Source organism: Pezoporus flaviventris, unplaced genomic scaffold (genome assembly GCF_033815535.1).
Source record: "Pezoporus flaviventris isolate CSIRO_AGI_PZ_B2104156 unplaced genomic scaffold, CSIRO_AGI_Pfla_v1 ptg000002l, whole genome shotgun sequence".
NCBI lineage: Eukaryota > Metazoa > Chordata > Aves > Psittaciformes > Psittacidae > Pezoporus > Pezoporus flaviventris.
In genome coordinates, this window is record NW_026892550.1 from 39,293,148 (window position 1) to 39,305,806 (window position 12,659).

General features: G+C 38.2%; 1 protein-coding gene across 5 annotated transcripts in view; it reads left to right on the forward strand.

The window, feature by feature from the left end:
• Positions 1–12,659, forward strand: part of MARCHF1 (membrane associated ring-CH-type finger 1) — a 157,212-nt gene that overhangs the window by 125,283 nt on the left and 19,270 nt on the right. For all 5 annotated transcript variants that reach the window (XM_061475525.1, XM_061475542.1, XM_061475515.1 and 2 more), the window contains one exon: positions 11,981–12,161. In XM_061475525.1, the coding sequence (XP_061331509.1) occupies positions 11,981–12,161 (181 nt within the window). The remainder of the gene's footprint in view (positions 1–11,980; positions 12,162–12,659) is intronic.

Genomic DNA, 12,659 nt, shown 5'->3' on the forward strand with positions numbered 1-12,659 from the left:
TATATGTCTACGTGGTATGATGCAGAGATGTGCTCAGATGATAACTACTTCAACAACTTCAGAGTTAAGACTACGAGCTACCCAAAACATGAAATAAATTATTTCAGCATGGGCTTTTATATAGGCTTAACTCTACTGTGTTAATAAAAAAGAGAAAATAAAGTCAAAGTTTTGTAATTGTTTCAGGTAGATTAATCCTAATGGTTCCCCAAGTCCCCAGACTTAGACTTTGCTGTCAGATGGAAAGTGGACTCTAGTATTTTATATCATCTCAACCCATTTGATTTTATTATGGTTATTTAGGCTTTTTTTGTAAGACTTGAAGCTTAGTTCAAGAGTGGATTTTTTGGATGTGCATGCAAACTTTTCTGGTAGGCTTTTGTCCGGAAGAGGAAGGTTGAAACCTTTTGATAGGTATGTGTTCCTAGGCTTACTGTCAGTGGAGATGCTCCTTGAACAACCAGAGTTAAACTCAACAGAGTTGATAACCTGGCCTGTTGTGCAAAATTTGTCAAGAAAACCATAACCCATTTTTCTCTGTGTCAGGGATAATGCTTTTTTTGTTGTTGTTGTCATTAGTAGGTATATCACGGTGATGATAATGCAGCTATGAAAAAATTTTAAAAATTGAAAGCATGTTAATTTTTTATCACTGGTAAGTTGTCTTAATCAGTTTGCAGACAGCAGAAGACAAAGGAAGACATGTTTTTACTACTGATTCATTATAGAATCATAGAATAGTTAGGGTTGGAAAGGACCATAAGATCATCTAGGTCCAACCCCCCGCCATGGGCAGGGACACCTCACACTAAACCATGTCACCCAAGGCTCTGTCCATCATCAAATTGATATCTCTCCAATTTAGAGACAAGGATGTCGTGTGGGACAGTGTCGAACGCTTTGCACAAGTCCAGGTAGATGACATCAACTGCTCTACCCCTGTCCATCAGTTCCGTAGCCCCATCATAGAAGGCCATCAAATGGGTCAGGCAGGATTTGGCCTTAGTGAAGCCATGCTGCCTGTCACCAAGCACCTTGTTGTTTTTCATGTGCCTTAGCATGCCTTCCAAGAGAAGCTGATCCAAGATCTTGCCAAGCACGGAGGTGAGACTGACTGGTCATCCATTTTCCCCTTCTTGAAAATATTTCCCTTTTTCCAGTCATCGGGAACTTCACCTGACTGCCATGATTTTTCAAATATGATGGACAGTGTCTTATCAACTTCTTTTGCCAGTTCCTTCAGGACCCACAGTGGGATTTCATCAGGTCCCATGGACTTGTGTACATTCAGGTTCTTAAGATGGTCTCAAACCAGATCGTCTCCTACAGTGGGCCTAGGGTCTTCATTCTCACAGTCCCTGCATCTGCCTTCCAAGACTTGGGTGGTGTGGTCAGAGCCTTTGCCAGTGAAGACCAAGGCAAAGAAGTCATTCAGAACCTCAGCCTTCTCCAAATCCTGTGTAGCCAGTTCTCCTGATAGCTTCCGGAGGGGGCCCATGTTGTTCCTAGCCTGTCTACATACCTATAGATTATAGATTGCAGGGTCTGTTTTTCAGGATGGGTCCATGCACTTAATCGGCTCATTATCTGTGGTATGGTTTCCTTCAGATTCACAGTCTTGCATCTGAAGCAAAAGAATAATTACATTTCAGTGCAGATGTGCACATACGCAGTAACCATTTTTCTGCATGAGAAATAAAAAAAGGAGATTTTTGTTATGTTTAGTTTAAGACTGGTTTAACAGAGCTGGTTGCGATGTAGAAAAATAGTTTTCTAGAGATGTGTTTCTCCAAGCTTTTTATCCTAGATATTCATATCTTCTAGTTGTTGTGACCAAGCTGGCTGAGACAAATGGCTCTTGCCCAGATGGGATTGTGTGGAAGTAGCAGGGGAACAGGGATCTTAAACATCTCCCACTGCCAGTTATTTTGTTTCAAAGTGTTTGGGTAGGCAATTTTTTTCCATTACTTCCTCATGAATTGCTGGCAGTGAAACGCATTTATATGCACATGTAAGGGAATAAGCTGTTTCCTCAATGTGCATTTAGCGGAATGCGTTGGAATGTGACAAGGCACACCCAATTCTAGCACAAGCACATATCAGATGAAGTATAGTACCATGGCACAATATATACTTCAGCTAGTTTTAGGCCTCTTGGTCACTTCAAGTGAGAAATTTCCCCTTCTAGTGTCATTATTTCTCTGTTTCCAAAATGTTGAAACAATGACATCAATGATGACCTTTACAATCACTTCCTTGAACATACTCCTTCCTTCTGTAGTCCATTAGAAGGCAAGCTTTCTGCTTCTGGGATTAGGGATGCATACATAAATTCTGACCATGCTAATTTGTTGGGATAGGCTTCCTAAATCATACAGTTGGATCACCCTCTTCCTAAGTTGCCCTTTGTCTGAGACTTTCTTTTTGTGTACTTTATTCTGGAATTTGCCACGTGGCTTGAGACACAACCTCAGAAATAGCTTTCTTTGGTCTGCATGAGGGTAATCTCCCTGAAGGGAAAATCTGTGTGTGGAACATGATAAAGTGAGTGGAATATGAAGATTTAGTTCCATGGATTTTCATGTGGGAATTACTAAGGAAAGAAAATTGCTTAGTGATATTACCATTAGTGTATCATAAGTGCTTTGTGTATTGACTCTGAATTAATCTTATGGTCTTTTTATTATTTATGATGGGAGAACAGAAATATATTTTCTCTTTGACTACTTATTCTTTTGGTGTGAAATATTTCTGTAGTAGATGCAGTCATTTCAGCAACAACACCAAACTGTAACTAGCTGAAAGAAACCACACACACTTAAATAAAGTGGAGTTGCTCACTATTAAAAAGATGCTTAGAAGAAGAATCATTTTGATTTTGTTTAATCACAGAATCATAGAATACCAGGTTGGAAGGCAATGGTCCAGCCTTTCTAGGCAAAGCACGACCTAGACTAGATGTCCCAGCACCCTGTCCAGCCAGATCTTAAAAGTGTCTAGTATTGGGGAATCCACCACATCTTTTCCATGTGACTCCTGGTAAAACAGGGAGTTTCCATCTTCTTTGTAGCTACCCTTTAAATACTGAAACATGGTGATAAGGTCTCCCCTGAGCCTTCTTTTCTCAAGGCTGAACAAGCCCAGTTCTCTCAGCATCTCCTCATACAGCATCTTCCCTAGTACTTTGATCACCTCTGTGGCCCTTCTCTGGACCCTCTCCGACCTGTTTACATCATCTTTATAAATCGGGACCAAAACTGAACGCAGTATTCCTGATGTGGCCTGACAAGTGCTGAGTAGAGTAGGTTAATGACTTATCTCTGCTGACATTGCCCTTATGGATGTAACCCAGCATCCTGTTGGCTTTCTTTGCCACAGCTGCATGCACACTGTTCACTCATGTTGATTTTGTTGTCAACCAGAATCCTCAGGTCTCTTTCCACAGAGCTGCTCCCCAGGCAATTAGATCCCAGACTGTGCTGTACTATTGAACTGTATTTTTGCAGGTGCCAGACCTTACACTTGTTCTTGTTGAACTTCATCAGGTTCTTGTTAGCCGAGTCTTCCAGCCTATCCAGGTCTTCATGTAGGGTGGCTGTCTCTTCTGAAGTTTCCACTTCCCCACTCAACTTGGTATCATCAGCAAATTTGGTCAGGGTTCACTTGATCCCATCATCCAGATCACTTATGAAGACACTGAACAGCATTGAGCCCAGTATCAATCCTTGGGAGACCCCATCAAGAACAGGTTGCCAGTTTGAAAAGGAACTATTTACCATTACCGTGCAGCATGTCAGCCAGTTCCTCACCCTGTGAATGACTCTGTATGCAGTCAGAAAATGGCAGCTCCTCATTTGAGCATTAAAAGAAGAGTATGGCATGCCAGAAGACTGATAGGAACAGGGGGAAGTAGTAAGGGAGATGATGAAGTTGATTCATGAAATCTGCAGAATCTACTTCAAGTATAATTTTTTTACAAATCATCTTTGAACTGAAAAGACCATTATAAACTTAGGAAAAGACTATAACGGGAATTTCTATGTGTTAGCACAAGAAAGTGTATATTGCATGTGATGAGGCAATATGATTATGTAGTTTCTCTCTGTGAAATAGTGTTGTAATGGGTTTGGTTTTTTTTTTTTTTCATAATGTAACTTAGTAGGACCTGCAAAAGTAGTGTCTTGCAAGAAAATACTTACATCCTGAAATATTCATCTAGTAGACTGTTCATAAAGTCAACAGAAAGCCGCTTGGGAGGAAAAAGTCCTTATAAACTTCAGGAAAAAAGAGAAAAGTGAACAGAAGATAGATACATAGGCTCAAATTCTACCACTGAAATTTAACACTCATTTTAAATAGTTATACTGAAACCATGAAGCTCGATCCAGTAAATAATTTAAATTGTAGAATATGTAGGTTTAAAATACAATCCAAAGTCTTCTAAAACCACCAAAAACTGGAGGTTGCTGAACTGCCAGAATGTAGTGTTTGGCTGAAGAGGGTTTTCACCTGTTTCTCCATTTTTGGCTCCTCACCCCTTCCTTTTAAAGAGCTGTGACTTCTGTTTACTCTCCTCTTCAAAGCCTTTTTGCAAGGTGACTTTCCGATAGGAAACTCCTGTGTTTTGAGGAATCTTCTCCTCTGTATGATGGTCTACTGGTTCATCAGTCTTTGAAGCAGTATTAAATCCTGGTTAATTCTATTCTCTGCCTGATGGTTCAAAGCCCCATCTGTCACCTCTTTAGCCATCTGGCTATGAAATCTCTTTTGGAAGCTCTCCATGATTCAGAAGGATGCAAGGAGAGCGGAAACAAGGCAAGCATGTCTGTGTTGTGGTTCAGGTCACTGAAATGGGGGAGAACTGAATCTTGGTTTCTACTTCTTTTTCTCAAAACCTATTATTATTTTTAATGCAAATAGGTGAAATGGCATCACTTCCTGATAGAAGGCTTGGGTGAGGAGGCATTTGGGTTTGAGGGTCCTATTATTAAATATTTAAAGCTTGCTTATGTTTTGTAGGGAGTTTAGTTACTTAAAGCTTTGACTTTCACTAGGTGGGTGGGAGGAAATGTAAATTCCTTTTCAAGTTGCAATCCCTAGTACTTTGAACTATGTTCAGTGCAGTAAATCTTGTCTGGCATGTATCTTGACTTGCAGTGACAGTGCATCTGAGGCAGGAGTTACTTGTAACTGTTTAGATGGCTAGATATCCTATTTATCACCTATTATGGAAGATTAATAGAAGGACAAAAAATGTTGACAAAAGAAAAGAGTAAGTGTGCCTTTGCTAATGTTGTTTGCTCTTGGGTCTCTTAGGAATTCTGATCACGTCTGCTGAAACCAAGAGAAAGCTTTACCTAGGCCATTATGAAATTCCACTGGTGTGGTGCAACATTCTGGAAATGTTTTTTCCTCTAATCAGATAAAGACAGCTGACTGCATGGCGTAATGGAAGGGCAGGAGTGACAGGGAAGAGGTATACAAATTGATAGCATTCAGCATGGAGAATTAATGTGCTTCATTCACACTGTGTTTAAATTGAGAGAAAGGCCAATTTGTCATTTAGATTACTTTATCATTTAACAGTGGAAAGAATGGAAATGAGATTTAGAAGAAAAAAAAAAAGCCTGCAAAATGAAACCAAGGGAAACATGGCATGCTGTAGCCTATTGCAGGGTGAACATATTTAGTGAATTTAAATTTCTTTTTTTTTTCCCACAAGTATAAATTATGCAGAGGCAGAATTGTTTTGTTGATTTGATTTGTTTTTTTTCTGTCTATAAATGAGTTAATTATTTGCTCTGAGTTGCTCATAAAGTTGTTTGCTTTAATTTTAGGTTCAATATACCTAAAAGCACTGTAAGCATTTTATAAATTGGCAGAAAGAGAAAATGACCTTTTTGGACAGGAGGACAGTTTTTCTGAGATGATCAGACAGCAGCAATGACAGCAGTTTTGTGCATCCTTTTAGCAAACCTTTTGCAAAAGGAATTGGTTCCTTTTGGTCCAGTTAAGATAACCTAGGAGCTTATGGTATTTCATGCTGGCAGCTAATAATCCTCATAGCCAAAATCAAAGCCAGGCATTCACTTGGTCCAACATTTTCCAGCTATGCTGCTTCTCCCTGACTAAGCTCCCTTTAGAATTGTGAGCTATAGCAACAAGATATACCCTCTGAAACAGGGTAAGAATTTATTTTCTCATACTCATTATCAGTCCAGGTATGCTTTCCAGTGAAGGGCAAGATTTTAACTGCCTTTGCAGTCATTTCTCACTAAAAATAATGGGTTTGGAATAGGCATTATCCTTCTTGACCATATTTATGTGGAGAAGATATTTCCCCCTTTTGTTAGGGAGATCTGTTAAAAGTTCAAAAGCATTTCTATTCTGATGGCATAATTCCATCTGCAGGAAAATAACAAAATGGGTATTGTGCAACTGCATTAATTTAGTTCACAGTGCATAGAAATCACATCACAGTGCTGGTAAATATGTCACAGTCACAAGGCAGTGTCTCCTCCTAATTTTGTCAGTTAGCATAGACATAGCTGCATAGCTCCCAGGAATGTTAGAACACAATACAGTTTTACATAATTATGTCATTTATAGCCCTTAAACATTATCATACCTCTTTATCAGTATGCCCATGCTCCCATATATACTTCTACCTTTGAATGCGTCACAGGCATTCCCCTAGGTTTTACATTTGTTAATGAGGGTAAAATTTGACCTGTCGTATTTTTAAGTCTACAAAAAGCTATCTGCACAATGTTACTGTAGCTAAACCCTGTCTCTACATGTAAAAGCCAAAAATCATTGAAAATTTTATCAGGTACCTATCTGAAATATGGGATCCCCTGAAAGAGTTCCAATGGTGCAGAATTACTGCAAACTCTTTTCCACCAGTGCTGCTCCTAATGACAAGGCTCTTACATGGCTTGAAGCACAAACAGGGACACACTGATTCATTCTTATTCTTAATCACCTTCCTTTGACAATAGTCATCTATGGATGACTATTTCCATCTATGGAGATCAGCTGTACAGATACTGTCATAGAAGGAGCACTTGCCAGCTGGGTAGGGGTCAAGCACTAATTTTCACAGTGCACACAAGACTCCTACAGAGTGAATGCATTTTCTACTTCACTACAGCAGCATAGAGATTGGCCCATTTTCTTAATTATGGAAGAGTAAAGTGGATTAGGGAAAGACAGGTTAGGATAACTGCTGTTTTTCCAATGAGGGTAGAGATAAGCAGCTATTCTCTTTAATGAAACTAAAATTGTTACCTTGCATATGAAGAAAAGCTACAAACCTGCTGGAATCTACCCATATTTTTTACAATAAGAAGCTTAGATGATGACTAACCATCTAGATTGTAATTTTTGTTGCTATGGTTTTGCCAAAACAGAACCACTATCAGGAAAAGGCGAAAATTCTCCATGTGAACTCCTTACTTCATACTGATTTTAGCTGACCTTTTAAACTGAGATTTTGTAAGACATGTTTGTCTGTATGGAAAAAATTATAAAACCTTAATTTGATGAGAAGTGAAGGACAGTCATCCAGGATAGCTCTTGCCGTTTTTCTGAATACCAGCCTAAATCAAATTAACATATGGATGGCTACAAGCTATAGCCATTTTGTTTCCTACTTTCCATCCTGCTAACCTTTGCAATGAACAGGACCAGGGAGAACAGTTCACAGTCATGGAATTAAACACAGCATGACAATACTACATTCTGAATATGCCTGATTCCTGAGTGCTTGGTTTAAAAGCATCTCACGATTTTAATCCAATAAGAAATTTCTCTCTTTTATATACGTACGGTGTCAATATGCCCTTTAGTGAAGGAGATAGGGTACCTTAAACTACTGGCAACTTTACTTACTAATTTTGAATACTCATTATGGTACACAGTTTAATATGTCACATTCAATTTCTCAGTGAAGCATTGTATTATCAGTGAGTTTTTCAGCATCATTTGAATGTGCCTTAAATTCAGTTAATACTTTGAACAAAAAAGAAATGCTGAAAAATAATTATAAAATGTTCTCAGAAAACTTTAACTTTTCATTTTTACATAAATTGTTCTCTAAAAAAATTCTAAATTGAACTATTCTGTTTCTGTTTGAGAATTATTTTTTCTGTAGGGAACATATAAGAAATCTGCAACAATTTTTATATGAATTATGCAAAAATATTTCACAAAGACTAATTTTGTTTTCAGTTTAGCATTTTTGATTTCTCCTGAAAAGTATTTTTTTCTTTTTGCTAATTTATTGCATCATAAGTGAACATGCTATTTAAGAACATCCTTTAACGAATTTTAATGGATTTTTGCTGATACATGCACAGTGTTGGCATGAATTTCTCTGTTTTGTACATCTGTGTGCTGAAGGTTGTAAAAATAATTCAGTGGTAAAGATATGTGTGCTGGGTAATTAAAATGCTGGCATGTAAAGCAGAAACTTAGCAAAAGAGTGACTGAACTGTTACAGCAATATTTCATAAAGTTTCATAGCCAACTTTCCTTAAAGAAATATATTCTGTGATCTCAACATGTAGGATGTGTATATAGGAGTATATTATACACACCAGAAAAGAATTTTGTATATCTATCTGAAACAGAAGATTATCTAATAGTTCATATATGCTATGTTGTCTGGTGATGATTAACAGGGCAAAAACTCCTTTGGAGCCTTGTATTCATCTTTTCCCCTAGCAAAAACGAAGGTCCTGTTCATAGGCAGGAATCTTGAAAGCACTAAGCTGTCAAATTTACAAAGAAAAGAAATATCTAATCAATCAGGCTCAATTTGTGATAAAGGGCTTAGAACTAAAAGGATTTGGTCAAGTAGCAGACATCCTTCCTCTCCATTTCCAGATAGCCATAAGTATTGTTCTGTAATGAAGGCCATTTATCTACTAAAGGACTAGAAAGTTCAGAAAAGCTGTGTATGTACATTCTGTAGGTGTCTGAGCAGCTGAAACTGCAGCTATTAACCACAGACAGTGTTGGGCTACAACTTGTAAATAAATCAGTATAGATTTAGCAAAGTTTTCCTAGTGGGGTTTTTCATTCAACTCATTTCTTGTGTAAACAAATTTTACTCTAAGAAGTAGTTCAGCCCTGTAAATAGTCTGAAGGGGGAAAATTTTGACAAGTTCTGATTGTGTGAAAAAAGGAAATCAGAATGGAAGTTCTGACTTGGTTTAAATACATTAAGTCTATACTTTGTATTCCTATCTCAGTTCTGTTTGCACAACATATTTTGCAAAAACATTATTTACAATTTATTTTCTATAATTTGTGATAATTATGTTGTACACATTGGATAAATAGAGCAAAGGACAAAGACACACAGAATTCTGATGGCTGAGCAAGATATTACAAGTTATCCTGCCCAAGTCTTTAAAAGTATTTGAGCAGTTAGCCAACAGTCTGTTTCAATAGCTGTCAGGCACACATGTATCTTAAAGACTGTGATTGTGCATTTAGGTAGCACTAATCTCTTTTAAGCTAGTTTCTTCTGGCTAAACAAATAATGAAGAGCTAAGTTTCACCAAAGAGCATTCAAGCTAATGAAAACCATGCCTTTGGTTATTTTCTCTGAACTTTAATCCCATTTGAAGTTTGTTTTTATTCTCATTACATATGTCATGGTAATAAAGTTAGAAGAGGCCATTCGATTATTTAGTTCGAGCTTCTGTATAATGTAAGCTCTTAATGTCTCCCTGTTATTTATATGTTTACTTTGTAACTTCTGTACAATGAAAGCACAAATAGAATGTATAATGCATATAGTGTTTTTCTGTCGAAGTATAAAGAATCCTTCATTTCAAATTTGCAGTATCGCTTTATCTGAGGATCACAATGGAATTTTAGGTTTGCATTTTAGCTCTTAAAATAATTTTAAACAATTCTGGCAGTAGTAGAAAAAACACTTTTGGGTACATAGATTAATTGTCTAACTCCTAAATAGTTTAAATCCTAAGCCTGTAAAATAAATTATGTATAGCTTGAATTTAAAGGAAGAAAGAATAATAGTTTTCCTTTGGGAAATAGCTTTAATTTTAAAAGAAAATTATTGGGTTTATGTAACTCTCAGCTGGGAATGCATTTATTAGCAAAACAGCTATTCAGTGTTTTGAAACTTTAGTTCTGCCTAAGCTACAGGCTCAATAAGAAGTCAGCATACAGCCAGTTTACACTAAGGAACTAAACCCCTAATGCACCTTGTTTGGCTTGGTTAGTAAAGAAATGACTGCAAACTAAGTTCTTGTAAAATGTGTCTCGAAAAATTAATGTGTGCAAGATAGTTGTGTGTATTTTCTTCTCCCCTCCTCTCCCATGGGATATAAGATGCTCTACAGGCACCCCCAGACACTGAAACCTGGCTTTTGTGTAACAGCTTTCCAGAGCTTCATGTATTCCTTTTTTATTCAGCAAAGCAGCTTTGTTCTGCTTTCCCAATGTTGTAGATTCATTTTCTCATTGCTCTAGGCTACACCAAGGAAGAATAGTGAAGCTGCTGGTTTTGATCCATAGATCTTCTGCTTAAGTGTCCTCCTCCTCCTGCTTGTAGACTTGGCAGCCTCAGTGCTCTGCTCTAGGCAATCTTGCACAGGGTGTCTGTGCCAGGTTACCTCCTCGTGACATACATCAGGTGCTCCTGTGTTATGAAGAATGTTGCCCTTCTTCCCTAACCTGGTCAGTAGGAAGCCAGCCTCACCAGATGGGGCTCCCCAGCCCTTTTCCTACCCCAGGAATGGTGTGGCAACAGCTTTCTGCATACAGGGATAAGTTATTCCTCAGATGCATTCAGACTCTTATGCACACACACACATCTAAGGGTGCCTTTTCAAAGTACTAAGTTGCTGTTGCTGCTACTTCTCTGTTTTGAAAAAACATTTCTCCCCACCCCCACCTCTCAACCCCCCCATGCCAATTTGACACCAGAAATTCATTAGTGCTTGGGTGCTTTGTTGTGTTTTTCTGGGGTAGGGATGGAAGGGAGTTGTTCTTTGTTGAGGTGAACTTCCTTAACTTTGTTTGGTTAAGCCTTCTGCTCACTGTAGAGCTTTCTCTGCCTTCACAGAGATGCTTGCCAATAAATCTGTCATTGGTTTCGATGGGTGAATGTTTTCCTGATGTGATCAGGGGTCTGTTTGGAAGGGGGAGGTTTGCAAAGATATTTGGACATGTGTCACAGAAGAAAACCATCACATTTTGATGTTAGGACACTGATAATTTAATGCAAAATCACAATGTGAAAAGCTCTGTATCCCATTGCAAGGTAACAACAGTTCTGGGACCAACCTCTATCATAGCGTCTGCTTACATCTGTAGGGGTATTTTTTCTCCTAAGTAACACAGCTATCAGCTTCAAAGGGACAGTGAAGAATGAAAAAGAGGAAAGATCATGACTTTTTAACACCTGCCTCCTAAAAAGTGCGTGCATGTGTGTATACACTGTCCCATACGCATGACTCCACAGTACTCAAAACTGTTCTCTAATCCTTTTAACTGTGTAACTCCAAAGAGGTATCCTATGAACTTCTTATATTTTTTTATACTGGATATTTTCAGCTTGGGTTAGATCCTGCTAACTTTGAGGTTTTTATTTGCATTACTTACAGGCCAAGAACTATTCAGCTCTTAGAAAGAGCTTAGAAAGAGCACTGATATTTGTCTTAAAGGTTTTGCCATGCATAAAAGGGAAAAATGGTGTTATTTCTATTGGTTCACCTTCAGACCACACAGCAAATTCAAACAGAAATAACTAAGTGAAGAGAAACTGCTAAGTGGAAGAAGGGGATAAGGAATATGTCTCTGAGCCTCAATCTGAAAGGTCACATACCTGGCGTCTTATGAATGTCAAGTCTGAAAATGAAAAAGCAGTGAAAATAAACCAGTGCATTTGCATTGCTGGTTGGCAAGTTCCCTCACTAGCTCTTGCTGTCCTTCCTGTCAGGATCTGTCACTGTGAGGGAGATGATGAAAGTCCCCTCATTACACCGTGTCGCTGCACAGGGACCCTGCGCTTTGTTCATCAGGCCTGTCTGCACCAATGGATTAAAAGCTCAGACACACGCTGTTGTGAGCTCTGCAAGTACGACTTTATAATGGAGACCAAGCTCAAACCTCTTCGGAAGGTATGTTGCTTTTGAATTTCATTATCCTTCAGTGTCAAATAGCCACAATGGCAGTGCAGATCACTGCCCCAATTAAAGAAACATCTGCTTGTCCAAAATAGTTTTGTATTTGCTGTTGTTAATTCAGTCATGGTGATTTTATGTCTACATTTAAATTAGTTGATATGCAGCAGCAGAGGATTTTGACTGAAGACTCTTTCAGAGCACATGCAATGTAAGTGCACAAATAACATTTTTTAGTGTTTAGAATTTTTATCTGCAGCTTTTTCTTATTGGCTCATCTGCCTATTTTTAAGTCAGAAAGGAATCTTTCTCATCAAGTTTTGCTCCTGGATAACAACAGACAGTTCACTCAGTAGTTTTTACATTGAGTTGAGAATGACATACCAATGTGGAGACAGCAATTATGAAGTAACGACGTCAGTCAATTTAGCTGCATCTGTTCTAACTGTTACACTTGCGGGCAAATTAATCACTCGTACATTAAGGTTAGTTGAT